We start from the raw sequence: 15,541 nt of genomic DNA, 5'->3' as shown, positions 1-15,541 counted from the left end.
AAATTCATTTCTGGGCCCCCCCCCCCCCACCCCCCTGCCCAGAGTAAACCGCGATGCGTAAGGCAATTCATAAGGGGGATTATTTTTAATATTATTTTTACATGTTATTACAATAGATCATGAGCTTCTTTTAGATAACTTTATTTTAATGCGGTCTGAATGCATAATTATTGACAAAGCAATACTTGAAGTTTTATCCACTGTATTTTTCATATTTTTCTGACCATAGTATATACACTTTACAAAACTGTATGTAAACATAGTATCTATGCTGTAGTACATAAAACATCTGCAATTACATGAAAGAAGGCACATAAAGATTTTAATTTTACAGATGAAAAGTACACCACAGTCAATAAGGACATTGGGACTGTTTTAAAACACTTTATTTAGAAGTCTGATTTTTCTCAGTGCAGATAGGGACTGCCTAATACAGTGCTTTTCCCGTATTAAACTGTGCTCCAAAATGTTAAGAGATCCTGGCAACAAACTGGTCTTTTTTGTTTCATTATTGTTAGTAAAGTTGAGATTTTAACTTCCTTTTTTTGAAAAATATATACTGAATTTCTAGATGTGAATGCAAATACATGTAAAATAGGGATGGGGTTTTTTTTAGCTGCTTCAGTTATTGGCTTACTATCAGTACATGGGAAAACTAAATACTATGATACTGCAGCTTTTCTTAACCAGTCACTTAAGATGCATCTAAAATAAAGTTGAGAGATATTAAAAATAAAAGCTTCAAAACATAGGAATATAAAAAGTAGCTTCATGCTGTTCTTGTTCCCTTTAAGGAAAGGAACCAGGACACAGTCATCCCTGCATGTTTAGCTGGTGGTGTGGGGTTGTTTGGGGGCTTCATATGGCACAACGGGTTAGCTAATTAAAACTTCATTAAATAGTACTGACTAATGGCAATACACTCATCTGTATATGATAAAATATATAAAATACTGTTATCCCCAGCCTTCCAGGAGTGGTTCAGGTAGAGCTCATTTTTGAAATTGCCAAAGAAGTTGTGTCTTGTTCTACTTATGTATGATCTAAAGTTGATCAAAAAAGTCATAGGCGTGTCTACTATCTGAATTCCAGCCTCCAGCTCCTTGTACTTACAAGGGTATAATTTACAAGGATGCAGATTGGATATGCTTTTTTTGAGCTTTGCTTTTTTTTTCTTTCCAAATAGATAAGAAGGACCCAAGCTCATGCCATTAACTTACGAATCCAAACAAAATATGAAATATTGTGTGTTGATGTATTGACTTTAAAAAACCAAATAGTTAAAATTCACATTTATACAGATTTAAACTACACATTTAATCAAAAATATAGTGTAATATTCAATAAAATTAAATACACAAAATAAAGATTAACACTATACAAATCCCCTATCAAAGCTTTTACCCCCTTGTAAGGCGGCGAGCAGTCTGCTTTATAACCATGGGTGATGGATAATACACCTTTGGGGTTCTGACCATTTCACTATTAGATGTACGGTACAACTAAAACCTATTTCTGGATGAGATGTTTCACATGAAACACTGCATTTTGTACACCAAAATATGTTCTATGGCTTTTCATGTTATTCATCGCTTTCATATTCTTCTTCTTCATCTCCTATGGGGTAGGACTGGATGTTCTGGGTGTACATTTTTGTTTTCACAGGACAGTTGTGATCCATGAGTATTGCCTGAAAGAAAACAGAGGATGAATATTTGCATTTCTGCTTAGCATCCAGCTTAGTTTGCCTCTCTTATGTTGTATAACCAGCTATTAAAAGCCAATGAATGAGGAAGAGGAGTCCTACTGCCTCAAGCCGTCCCCCTCACTAGCTTTGCTTTTCCCCCTCCTTTCTGCAGAGCTCCAGAACAGAACACTGTGACCTGGCACTCCAGGTGATTATCGTAGTTACAGCTCAGCCACGACATTACACTCTCGGGGATTAATTTTTCCTGGGACAATGGGAGTCTGTACTCAGAGCAGTTGGGTAGCACATTTCAGGTTGAGTGTGATTGTTTGATTTTTAATTATTATACAAAGAGCACAAAGTAGGGATCCTCCTTTTGACTCTTTTCACTGACAGGGGACACTTTGGGAATAGGAGTCACTTTGCATTTAAAAGTATGTTGCACAGATTACTGTGGAAGATGTTTAAGCTGTAGGGAGACATCCTCTTCCTTCAGTGTTACAAATGAAGCCCTGTCAGGGACCAGGAAAGCACGCAATAAACTTCAGATCGCAGGGAAACAAACACCAGCAGCCCCCACCTTTTTATTTTCCCCTTTCTCTTCCTCAGCCTTAGTGTGTGGAAAAAAAAAAAAAAAAAAAAAAAAAGTATTGGTGCCTGCAAAGGTCAGGACAAGGGATTAACTGGAATCTCTGGGATTCTGCAGTCCAAATATGTGCAAAACTAAAGGTCTCTGGCCTCGTGTACACCACTGTTTCACCAGGATTCCTTCTTCCACCTTCTGTTCTGCTCATGCTGGTACAAAGCACAAGCAGCATATGCACCAGGTTCTGTTCCTACCCTGCAGAGATGTGGTGCTGCACAGTGAGACCACGGCCACGCAAAATTACATTTTCATCAAACTAAACAGCCACAAACATGTTTGCCTGCTGAGACTTTTCCCTAAATCCCACGGCAGGGGACAGGGCAGGGTGGCTGCTCTGGCCAAGCATCGTCCTTATGCACCATCCCACGGCTGGGGAGCACTGACTGCTATAGGAAATTAAAGTTGTTGGCAAAGTTATACTAAAAAGGGGGTCAGGGTGAGACGTGTGGTATGGAGAAGAGAAGCCATTAATTTGTAAGGGCGGATGATCTGTACAGAGGAAGAAGTAGGAGGAAAAAATATGGTGCTAAATATACTGTAGAGGACCATGGGGGAAAAAAAAAAAAAAAGGGCTGAGGCACACACAGGAATAAACCAGAACTGGTCAAAGCAATTCTGTCACTTCAAGGAAAACAAAAGTGGTTTTTATATTGACTCCACTACAGCATATGCTATTGCAGGTGAATGTCTGCTGGACCCTGTTTGGTTCATGATAATCAAATGTGTGACTTTGTAACATGTAACTAATAAAAAGCTTTCCTTTATACATCTTGGCCGTAGAAAGAAGGGGGGAGTTTATTCCAGAGGTGATGCACGAGGGTGAAACAAACTGCGCTGGTCTTGTTTCGGGGAAGTTAGAGGCAAAGATGCAGAAAAAAATTATCATTTGTCTCACTGAAAAAAACTCAACCCCCAAACAAAAGGAAGAGACCATGTTATCCTTACCATTTTCTCCTCTTTGGCAGGTGGACTTCGAAGGAAAAAGCACAGGGGAGCGAAGAGGATATCCACAATTCCTATAATTGTCATGAGCCATGGAAATCCAATGGCCTTTGCAATGGCTCCACCAGCAGATGGACCTTGTATAAATAAGAACAACCGTTTTCTGAAGATCACTCAGACATAAAATCTGCAGCAGACATTTTAAACAACAGTAATTTTATATACAAAACTCCCGCTTTACAAATCGAGTTGAGGAATGTAAAGACATGTTTGTAATTATCTCATAAACCTTTCCTGGCTCCATACTCCATATTAATTGAAGAAATCAGAGATGCTGCTAGGGACTCCCAGAACATCTGTATCGTGTACCCAGGGAGGCAGCAGGTCAGCAGGGAGTTACTCCTCTCACAGACTATTAGGAGCACAGCTGTGGTGTTAGTTTTAAATGTTCCAAGGCTTCTTTCGTAGGAATATCCTATTTGTGCTCAATGCCTGCCGCCTTCAGGCCCCTTACAGCTAACAAACATGAGCACAGCATCATGGCAGAAGGGAACAGAAGCCAAACACTGTTCCCCACATCCTTTCCCTCTGCTTCTGATTTCTTGTAGAAAATAACCAAATAACCACCCCAGCTCCTAAAGCCTGTGAGTGCCACAAGGGTTCACACCTAACATTGCAGCATATTTCTCTTAACTGTCAGGTGCGTTATAGGCAGGAAAAGGCTGGACTTACCAATGGCAAAGCCCATGCAAAAGGCAACATCGGCTATCGCGTACACACTGCCATAGACCGACACATGGCGCAGATCTACGAGGTAGCCCATAATTGGCATCATGGAGGAGTCCACCATTCCTGGTCATGAGGGAAGGAAGTGTATTTTAGGACAATACTGCTGGTTTGGTTTTTTTTTTCCCCCCTTTAATGTCTTGGTCAACTATGTGCTAAAGCACCATGTGAACGCAATTAAAAGGATGCTTATTCTTAAATAAGTTCAAATTCTTAAAAACCTATATTATCCTATTCTTCAATAACTGTGTTATCTGTGCTTTTTATGATCTTTACTGTGTCTGAAGTCACATGTGGATGTGCATGGACATGTACATGTAACACTTCCCAAAGGACAAGAGAGACGCGAGCTCAAAGCACATCAAACGCTTCCCAGCAACCGTATGTGCAAAGGCTCTGACCTCATATTATCAGCCAAGAACCTTTAATTTAGCAGAAAAATTATTTTGTATGAACTTACACTTGCTGTAGACCTAAACGATTGCATTAGTTTCCAGTCACCCAAAACTACTACAGTGGTTTCACCAAGTCTTTTCAGCCACGCTTTCATTGCTTGCAAGAAACAGCACAAGACAGCTGACAAAGCTGCCAAGATACTGGGGATTTGTAGTTGATCGTGTAACTTCTTTTCTAACTGGACATGCCTTGTGTGTGCAGATGCCCCAGAACATTTGCTGAACAGCCACGTGCTAAAATCCAAGCCATGGCCCCCAACCCAGCTTGACCACATGGCCCAGCATAAGTTCACACATACGACTTGAAAACCGTATATGTGCATGGGCTTGGGAATTCCTATCGATGAACACAAATTTAAGCCTGTTTTGTTTTTTGTTCTTTTTTTCTATGAACAGCAGGAGAGATTGGGTTTTGCAGACTGCATTGCTTTATTTCTGAGAACAAGGTATAATTTCAGGGACAGTTTGAAAGATCTGTTTAGGTCAAGGGAGCAATTCCAGACAGATGTCAGAACCCAGCCTGTCTAACAGCAGCCTTGTTCAAACTGCCCCAGCACCAGGCTTTAATCCTTCTTGTACTGTCTACCAACGTGGGCTGCAGCTCAGATCTCACTGCTGTCACATCAGAACGGCAACAACACTAATTTTCCATGTAACTTCAGATAACATCATGTTTACATAAACCACAGATAGTAAGAAGTCATTGTAATTTTTCTTACCAATGGCAAACCCAACTCCAAAATTTGGTGCTATGAGCCCATAAATGTTTTTAGCAAATGGTACCTATAAAGGAAAGTTCAGGCAGTTAATTATGTCACACCACAGATGCTAACAGGGTTAGTTTTCTTTTTCCTTTTCTTTTTTAAAGTTAAATTTTCCAGGTAGTTATGGCACACTTTGTTTCAGACAACTGTGCCATTAAACCACTGGCACACTTACTATTATGAGCAAGAGTAAACTGTCAAGTGACAGCTCAAAAAAAGGATCATCCTCCTCCTTTGAGAGCCAGTCTTCCTTCAAAATAATTGAAGCATTGAAATTTGAAAGCACTCAAAACTGTGATCTGGAACCTATTAACTACACATTGTTTAATAATGTATCATAAAGCAGAGACTGTGGTAAAATCTCCTGGGGAAAGCACATATTTGAAGATGAACACATGAATGTTTAGATGGTTTGAAAGATACATGCTCTTCTACTTACGCATAAAATACTTATTCCCACGATTAGCATCCCGAGTAAAGCACAAAGCCACCTATCAAAGAAGAAACATCACTCAGAGATCGGCGATACTGAGGATGTTAGAGATGATCTTGAAGGTTTCAAAGTCAGATCTGAAATGCTGAGTTACACAACCAAAGTAGTAATATGTTCAAGAAAAAGTGTTTTTGCTAATATAGAACAAACTTGAATAATTTCCATCATCAATAAACTGCCCTGGGAAACACTGGAAATGGTACATGAACAGACTGGGAGATTATTAGTATTTTTAAATGAAGCATACCTTCCCATTTTGTGTGCAAGTATCCCAAAAAGATTAGTCCCGATGAGATAAGAGATACTAGCTGGAAGAAAAGCGACACCTGAAAAATATGAATGAGATGTTTTATCAGCAAGGATTTTAGTGAAGCGTTAGAAGAAACTAATAAATTCCAGACACTGCAATTTTGATTTGAACACATCTAATAGAGTCTTTGTGCATAGCCCAAAAAAATCAAATATCCGGTTTGTTGCAGCCTTTTCATGAAATCTAAGGACATCATCTATGAAATGCAGGGGTGATGTGACACCTCTGAAGAGAGGGGCTTTTTTTTTAGTATAATCTAAAAGAAGTGGTATGGGAGAGGGGATGGAAAAACAAAGAACAAAAAGTTTCTATCTAACTACAGTGAGCCTTGGGATAGGTCAAGGAAAGCCCCTCTTTCATGGTTGCATGGCTTACAGAGCATCTGTTCAGCCCATGCAGCAAGGCCAGGACAGTCAGGGGTGGGTGAATCCCTTCCTGGAGGGGGGGACAGCAGGACTGCTGCTCTGGCTTTGCAAGTCACAGTCCCCCTCTGAGCCTGTGAATGCCACGAGGCCTCTCGTTACAGGAGAGTTTGTAATGCAGCAGTATGTTCCTTGGTCAAGCGATGACCAAAGGCAAGCATATATCAATAATGTAAAGGTGAAGAAACCTTAAAAACATGAGTTTTTTTATATTTAGCCAATTTATTCATTTTTTTAAAATATCAGTTACTGCTTTAAATTCATAAACCAATTATCTGTAATGAATTGCAGATGAAGGCACGTAAGTAAAATCCTTCTGGGCTTGATGGGAGGGTATCAGACCCTCCCACATCCCCCACATCCACTCGGAAAAACATGTTTTTGGGACCAGCAATTTTTTGTAACCCTGATATTTCCACCGCAGTGGCTGTAGCTAGAGTAGATGCTGGCTGCACGGTGGCCAGAAACATCGCTGGTCTAAAAGCCAATTACAGCCTGTATTGAGGATTCATCCTCTCCCCACACATAAGTTTCAGGGCAGGACCCAGCTGGAGGGGAAATGTCAAAGGAAGAAATGGTAATGGAGAGGACGGTGTGCCATTGCGTGCGAGAGCAGGGACTGCCCTTGAGGAGAAGACATCGTACGAAAAACATCCGAGAGGCAGAGGAGCAGGGTGGCTGTGCCTAATGCTGGATCCTTGCACAGTGGCATCAAATGGTTCATGTGTCTTGGAAGAAATAACACACGGTATTTTTTCTGTTGTTCCTGTTAAATTTTGCATCTTCTTAAGAAAATTAAAACTGGGAAACGTGACAAAACCAGGGAAGTCGGACAAATTAGCGCACACCACGGCAAGCCTTCCCTTTGGTCACTGTTAAATCAGGTAATTCGGGTTGAGACAGCAGCCACGAGATGTCACAGTACACAATCAAACCATCCCCTTTAAGCGTATATGCTCCTCATCTTTCACCAAGGCAACATAGATTTTCTCATTTCCTGCCTATCCATCTTCCTGCCTATCTCTCTGATATTCATAAGAAAGAAAAAAAAATAGAGAGGTAATTTTTAGCACAGCAATATCCTGTGATTAAAATCCTTGCGGGGTACAATGGTGATGCTGGGGAAACATTTTCACTTGTGTAACTGCAGCTACTTCAGCACTGCTTGGACCTATCTGTTTTTACTGAAGAGTCATATATAGGAGACCTTGACAACGGTATAAAAACACTATAATGGCTTGTTAAATAAGACTTTCAGGTTGGTGTGTAAGCTGTGCTATACTGAAGCAGAACCGTAATTTTCTAGATAAGCTTTATGCACAGTAACATTAACTGATCAAATCAAGGTTCTCTGTACCTTCTTCAGATTATGCTTCAAACAGCTGGGTCTCCAAATTGCATAAGATAATCATTTGCTTAAAACTTTGCAGTTCAAGATATAATTTAAGAGGCTTAAAAACTTTAATTAATGCTGTCAAATCAGACAAAGCATAATGGAGTCAATTACTTATATCATTAAGGGGTAAAATTAGTCTTAATTTAAAATGGATATTTTCCTTCTAGGAACATCTATTCAACTAAGATATTTGTAAATCTCATTTCCATTGCACCAATAATATGAGTCTCCAGTGAAGGAGGTAGATAAGCAATCTTTGTTTTTCTTTGTGAGGTTTAAAATATCCACGTTTGTGCGTTAATTTTGCTGTATTACAGGCTAGTGTTCATCACCATGTCCAACAGTACAGCAGCACAAGAAGAACTGCAAGCTATGGCCATCCTAGATCTGAGTTTGCATTAGTATGAACTAAGGTTTGTGCTTTCTCTGTGGTGTAGGGACATACAACATAGAGTACGGAAATTATTTGGATGCTAGCTGACCATCATTTTCATGAAGGTTTTTTTCTTTTTCTTTCAAATGCTATGTATTGATATTTAAAAATACCCTAATGAAAACTCACAGCACAGAACATTTGTTAACATTATCAATGTATGCTTTTTTTTTTTTTTTTTTTTAATGATAACTCTTTCCTACACCCAAGATGTTGCACATTGGCCTCCTGCGGAGTTTGACACTCACGAGAAGTCAGTCCATTTTTCTCCTCCCCACCTTCTTCACCTCAAAGAGCAAGTAACTGCCCCAGTTTTACTCTCTAGTCTAACTTGATACATGGCACTAATTCCCAGTTTGCCTGTGGACACTGGTTTCCCAGGACTGTGTCCCTGTTACAGGTTGTAAGTTGGTCCAAGTTGGGGCTCTCCCATTGCTTTCTCTTGAATGGGATGACTAGGTAACCACTGAAACGGTGTCAAATCTATCAGATTTGAGGGAAAATGCTCTTAATGCCCTTGGTGGCTACGTTTTAAGTCCATCCTTCTTCCACACATTGCCAGGAGCAGCCCTGGAAGGAGGATGTGTTGGCCTGGGCATGCTCTGCCCCAAATGCACTGCACCCGCTGCAGAATTCTGGGGCTGCCTGCTCCCGGCAATTCAAACTAGGAACTGAGGAAGGATGTCCTCTGGGAAAAACCCCAAACAAATGGTTTTGCCCTGCTGGTCTGGCTCTGTGTCTCACAGGGTGTCTTGCAGCTGCCTCAGCCAACGCTTGCTGCCAGATGCGCTGCTGGGGCTCCCAAAGGAGCCGGGACAACAGAGTGCCATGGTTGCCTGCATCGATCTCTCCTTGCAGTGTGAGCATTGACCCTTACTGGAGTCTATTACAATCACATCAACCCACTACCTACTTTTCTTAAAAAAACGATGTTTCCAATTATGCATGTATAACACTGACAATTTAAAGATAGTAAGAAAAAAAAATTTAAAAATTAACTACCCTGAAGCATATAAAGAGACCATCATTAACAGGACCAGAATCGAGACAGACATTAGACAAAATATAGAGATGCAAATAATAAGCTGTACTTTACCAAGTTGCCATTTTTTTGAACACATTGTCTCCATCATCCAGATGGGTAAAGCTGGTTCAAGCATTGCAATTGCCATGTTCGCAAAGCAGATTGATCCTTAGAGAAAGAAGATGAGGGGGGAAAAAAAAAGCAGTAATTATTTCATTGGATTATGAACAAAAAGCCATGCAAAAAAATTGATGCTTTTACACAAAACATTGTGCTTTTAACAGTCCTATTTGTCATGTATTAGATGTTGATTAATGTTAAATAGAACAGAATGTAAAATCACGGAAGACTAACTTTCTATATATTTCTATTCTCCTCGAAATTCTACAATAAAGGTTAAGCTATTTTCATAATGTGAAAGTCTGCAGTGAGCTTGATGACATTTAGAAAGTTCATGAGGTCTGACTATTGTACAAATGATTAGCTAAAACTACAATCTTTTGGTCTTTATCTAGTCTCCTGGGGCAAAAACGGAGCCCTGCTGTGTAAGAGGCACAGGCTCTGACCCTATGCCTCTGTCACCTGAGAATGATGATGACAAGATGTGGAGGTCTGTCCTTAAAATACCAAGAGACAACCACGGAGACGTCTATCCCCTACAAAAAAGAATTTCATGCAGAGATCCTATAGCTATCAACCAGTAAGTCCATGCAGCAAAGCATGGGTTTGGCTGAGCTTGCTCAGCCCTATGAATTTCAAATGCTTCCAGATCTCTTTTGAGATTCTGGACCTTTAGTCACCCAGACACAAAGGATAACAAGAGGTGGAAGTGCTGATTCAGTCTCGCCCACCGGCTCAGCCCTGCCCCACACCACTGAATGCAGATCCAGACTCAGGTTTGTGTCGAGTTCGTCTACCCTCAGTAGCGCACCTCAGCTTTAGTGCAGGGATTATTAAACCCATGGTATTTCTTTAGATTGAAGATGCCTTTCCCACTTACTCAAAAGACCCTGAGGCAGGCAAAGCCTCACACAGGGCAACAGGACACGTTCCCTTTGCTAATCCCTCACAAAATGACTTTCAAAGGAGTTTGGAAGTCAATGCTAGAAGTGACAACCTCAATCTTGCGTTCCCACTTTTCTTCCTAATACTAGCAATCTCTGAAATACAGGAAAATATTCTAGACTCTTACAGCTGTTTGACATTCAAATTTTAGGGTTTTTTTTTAAAAAAAAAAAAAAAAACTTAATTTGTCTGAGGTCAGAGAAACATTATTTCTCCTGGAACAAGCTCCTCATCATCCAGTTCAAACCAAAATGAGCACTGATGTCATTCTTTGCTCAAACCTGTCAGAATGTATTAGACTGTGTATCTATGATACCTAAAATCAACTTGCAGGCTAGGTTGCTCATTCCCTTCCCGGGGCAAGGAGCAACAGTTCAGCACTGCTATATCCTACAGATGAAAGGTTGGATCTAAACCGCTCCACTCTGCTGCAAGCTCCCACCAGCACAGTGTCTGTAAGGAGCCCCAGCTAAACCCCTCAGGGCTGTCCTCTTTGGAGCCAAAATCAGCCACGCTCGAGCAGCTTCCTTGATACTGGAAAAACATTTCAGGCCACACAAAGTGCAGCCAGAGGAAGCAGAGCTGTTCTAACAGAGATGGCTTAAATAGCAAAGGTCTACTCTTAACAAACTTCACAAAGAAATGAGAAACAGGTGTGTGTGCATACGTGTGTGGCATCTACTTCTCCTTAGGTCAGGAAGCATCACCAGAGCTTACCAAAGTACTCAGGCATATGGTTACGAAGGTATGTCAGATCTTTAGGATGTACCCCAAGAGAAAAGTGAGAGCCTGAGCTGGTACTCTGCTATCTCATGTCAAAGTCCAATTAAGACCTTGGCAAAGCTTCCCCAAAAGAAGATAAAATATTTTTTCCTTCTGTCTTGCATGGACCTGACATCTCTTTAAAGTGCCATGTCTCAAGGGCATAAATCCTACATTGTTTCTTCTTTAAATTAGATTAAACATCGTGCATTGGCCAGAAGGTGTGAAATCACAACCTTCCAGCTGGATCCCATCCCCGCAGCTGAGATCCCACTCAGCTTCTGGCAGAGTGCTGGAGACATCACTGGTAAATGAAATAGCAGGTACCCAGTGAAAATCTGTTGCACACCTTCTCAAGAACCCATGTGCTCATAATAATATCTGTCTGAACTCTGTTTTTTGGATCTGATAATGTAAACCTAACTTGTCTGTCCGTGCAACTTTGTCAGCTGGCAGCACCTAATGTTTCTGCAGTCCCTGTCGGTGAGGTCTGGATGTGGGAATGACACTGACTTCATTCATGGAGCTCCTACCATCAGTGACAAAAAGCATCAGTAACGTTTCTTTTGCCTGGGTCAAATGAGTACTGATGGCACTGACTTTGAAGCATCACCTCTGACACAATCCACTAGGGGCCACAGTCTATATTTGCTCATATCTACTCAACAAGGCAGCAGGACGGGCTGTAGGGACTGTGACATACACGAGTGAATGACACCACTGGCCTCCCGCCTCTTGTGACAGTCACCATTATTAACTCACAGGCCACATGGATTACCGCAGGAAAAAGCCACACTTTCAGGGAGAGAGGAATGCCATGCTTGAGTTCAAGATATGTTAAAGACTAATGTTGTGCCCTAGATAAGCCAAATTGGTCAGAAAGTGCTTGTGCTTTGAGAATACAAACAATTATGACTCAAGTGTATGACGCACGCTCAGGAGATTGAATCTGAATTTTACCGTGAAATTAGTGTACCTAAATTGAGAGTGCAAGAAACACTTAAACTGCTAGTCCATTTGCAGTGTGCCTAAGATGTCACTGGTTTTCACTTGTGGTTAACAAGTCAGCCCACTAGAGATGCAGGCAGTATATTAATGAGGTTGTTAACTGGCTTAAAAGCCATTCAAAACCTCTAATATCCCTGAGCAGTGCAAACTCAATGGGACTTTTAACCTTCTTCTCTCTAATTGTTGTATCTGAACATCATACACAGTGTGGGACATGTCCATTCACAGCATCCTTGTGAAGCAGAAGACACATTATCCTGGCTTAGATATGGAGACATGTGGCATTGTTGCCTCAAAGTGTCAGGGAATGGAGCTAGCTGCTGTCCCAACCACCCACTCACCCACTCTTCCCTGTTAATATCAGGATCAGAAGTTCCCATCTTAGAAAACAGAGCAAGGATAAACTGAATTCCTTGGGGTAAGGGAGAGCAAATGAAACTTTTGGACCCTTTTTACTGTAAAAAGCAACAACTGCCCAGCTGAAACAATTAACATTTAAACAGTGTATTCCTGGTGCATCAAGAAATCTGCATTTGGACTGATGTGCACTGGTAGGCCAGATAAAGGGCTGAGTTTATAGTTGGTATTTGGCATTCAGCTCTGAAAAAAACAAATTTGATTTGCAAGGGAAATAAAGCAAGGGGAGAAGAGGCTGAGATGAAGAGAACCTCAGTGTCATCCATACTGTCAGAGTATGATGGAGGCAGAGACCCTGGGTGCTGTACCTAACCCTGCTGTAAACCACCACAAGGACTCTCATATCCTGGGCGCTGACACCTGCTGGGAGAGGGACAAGTCATCCAGTGTGGATGCAGAGGTGGTCTTTATGCTTCTACCCCTCTGTACATCCTTCCTTTCCCTTCCTCTGGTCTTGCCCAGCCGCTCTGGATTGAAGATGGGAAGGGGAGGCAGGAGGCACTGCCAGTGCCTGCAGGCATATGCGGGGAAGCAAGAGACAAAAAAAAAAAAAAAAAAAAAAAAGCCAGGGCAGTGAAGATAAGGTCTCTCTGACATGCACTGTCCTGATTCCAGGCTACCCCGCCCTGAGTCTTTTTCATTATTTTGCTGCCCTGCTTTACAGAGCACTGAAACATCAGCAGAAACAGCTTCAGAGAACAGAACAGCTGCAGAAATTAAATGCCACGCAAATGTGTTAGAAAATGAGAACAAAGGCCATCCCTGCTCTTAGCAGACATGGGACATGACCAAAATAGTGGGACCCATGGTCCTTGGTACCTTCTGTCTTCCTTGGCTAAGACTAGCTTGGCATGAGCAGCTAAGTCTTAGTCAAGCAAAATACCCCTTAAAATCAGGCCCCTGGTCATATTTTGTGGTGTAAACCAAGTTCTGTCACAGATTAGACCTTGGCAGGGATTGCATATAAAGTAGATATCTGGAAAATACTGTTAGAAGAACACCTCACTTTGTAGCACCTGCTTTAAGCACTGTAAGAGACAAGGCACCGAAGGAAACGAAAGACAGGTATTATCTTTGCTACTCATTTTCCTCAAAGACCCTTATTCTATGGCAAGGTCTTTCAATGCCACAAGAATTTTTCGAGCAAAAGTGTTCATATAACTTTACTCACAGCTTTACCAAGTGTCTAGTCAAGCAGTTAGGGTAATGGTAACTCCCTAAGACCACCAAGAAACAGAGAACCCAAAAATGCCTGGAAGAATTGCTGTGTTGGACAAGCAGGTTAGGACTAGGGAACCAAACTGTAAAAAGTCATGATTTGTTTTCAGATATTTTATGAGCATTAAAAAGGTCCAGGCTTAATTACAGACTCCAGAATAAACACTCAACAAAATGCAACGCAAAAAGACAAACTCCCCTTGAGACTGAAAGGCTCATTAGACAAATGATACATGTAATACCAAGCACCATTCACCATTCAACCCAGACCTTTTCTGAAATATAATCCATGCTCTAGAGACCAAACTCACTCCCTCTTCACAAAGAAACAAAGTTCAATGTTATTCCCTATGCCTGCCTGCAATGTGCTGGCAACCCCTTCCTCCGAAAGCCTTGGCCCTATTCCCTTGCCTCACAGCAAGTTTCATGGCCACATCTCATTGCCTCAGCAAGCAACCACAAGTCATTAGTGTCATCTTAGCTAGAACGACACATTTCAGACCTTCTGCCTATTATGTTTCTACTGGTACACTCACCCTGTATTACCAACAGATTTTTTTTTTTTTCTTTGAGCTTTATGTTAATGCAGACAGAAAATGGCAATATTGTTAAACCAGCTCAGCATGGGGTATTCCAGGATGCCAGGTATAACACCAGCGGCTGGTTTAAAGGAAAGAAAAAAACAAAAACAAAAATAAAACCAAAACAAAAACAAAGGATCTGGTACCTGCTGCAATAATGATATACGGGTCCTTCAAAAGTGTCAGTAACGGTGTCCCCTTCTGACTCTATGAAACAAAAGCTCAGGATTAGGAAAGGCAAAGTGTCATCCATTGCCTAGAGTGTTTCACCTTAATACTTACCTCTGCTTGTGCTCTGGATGGCTGCAGAACAAATAATTGAACAGCTGCGAAAAGAAATCAATACTGTAACGTTTCTTCGAGAAGGGGGTTAGATGGCAGTGATATGAAAGGGATGTGCTACATGGCGATATTGGCTCTTGTATTTACTGACCTCCGTCTAACAGCGCTAGTGCAGCCAGCACGAGGAACGGAGAGCTCTTCCCCACAAACTCGTACATCACACTCCCAAAAGGTGGCCCCACTGCCAGGAGAAAGGAAGGGCACAGCTGTGAAGCCACATCTCTTGACTCTGAACAATTCTCTGCACCCTGCTATCGGCACCCAGTGACCAAAACCTCAATTTAAAAATCCCCACCAAGCCTATTGATCATAATAACCATATTCTTCACCAACCAAAATGCTCTTCTGTGTAAACAAATCCCAGACATCTCAGAGACTATTGCCTGACATATGTATCCACGTAAGAAATGTGCTACTGGGGGAAAAACTAGTCTTAACATGCACCATAAATCTAATCTAGAGACAGCACAATAACATTGCACTCGATGAGACAACTCTGCTGCTGCTGTAGTACAAGTGCATGCTTTGGGAAGGCTGGGGGGTGGTTTCTCTTGCCAGCAGAGCCTCCAACTCACTGACCTAATACTCCCATAGCAAGGCCTCCCAGTGCAATTCCCATTGCGTTGCCTCTCTCTTCATCATCTGTATATACACTGGCGAGCATGCCCATCCCTAAAATTAAAAGAAGAAAAAAAAGCACAACACAAAACTAGGCATCTGTGTACTACAGTTTACGGTCATCATTTGCCAGCCCTACTAAACATGACACAGGGATGACAGCAAGTATCTG

The 15,541-nt window shown here is 41.5% G+C and overlaps 1 protein-coding gene across 1 annotated transcript; it reads right to left on the bottom strand.

The window, feature by feature from the left end:
• Positions 1 to 1,582: 1,582 nt before the first annotated feature.
• SLC18A2 (solute carrier family 18 (vesicular monoamine transporter), member 2) lies at positions 1,583 to 15,423 on the bottom strand (the record flags this gene model as incomplete). The annotated part of the gene is made up of 11 exons (XM_010085282.1): positions 1,583 to 1,690; positions 3,279 to 3,412; positions 4,008 to 4,127; positions 5,236 to 5,299; positions 5,720 to 5,771; positions 6,021 to 6,099; positions 9,431 to 9,526; positions 14,556 to 14,616; positions 14,692 to 14,735; positions 14,843 to 14,932; positions 15,331 to 15,423. Coding segments are annotated over 11 exons (941 nt in total), but the record flags the coding sequence as incomplete, so codon positions are not given.
• Positions 15,424 to 15,541: the final 118 nt, after the last annotated feature.

The sequence above is a fragment of the Pterocles gutturalis genome, unplaced genomic scaffold, assembly GCF_000699245.1.
Source record: "Pterocles gutturalis isolate BGI_N339 unplaced genomic scaffold, ASM69924v1 scaffold48250, whole genome shotgun sequence".
In the NCBI taxonomy this organism is placed as follows: Eukaryota; Metazoa; Chordata; class Aves; order Pterocliformes; family Pteroclidae; genus Pterocles; species Pterocles gutturalis.
The sequence above is the reverse complement of the archived record's forward strand: the minus strand, read 5'-3'. Positions and strand labels throughout refer to the sequence as shown.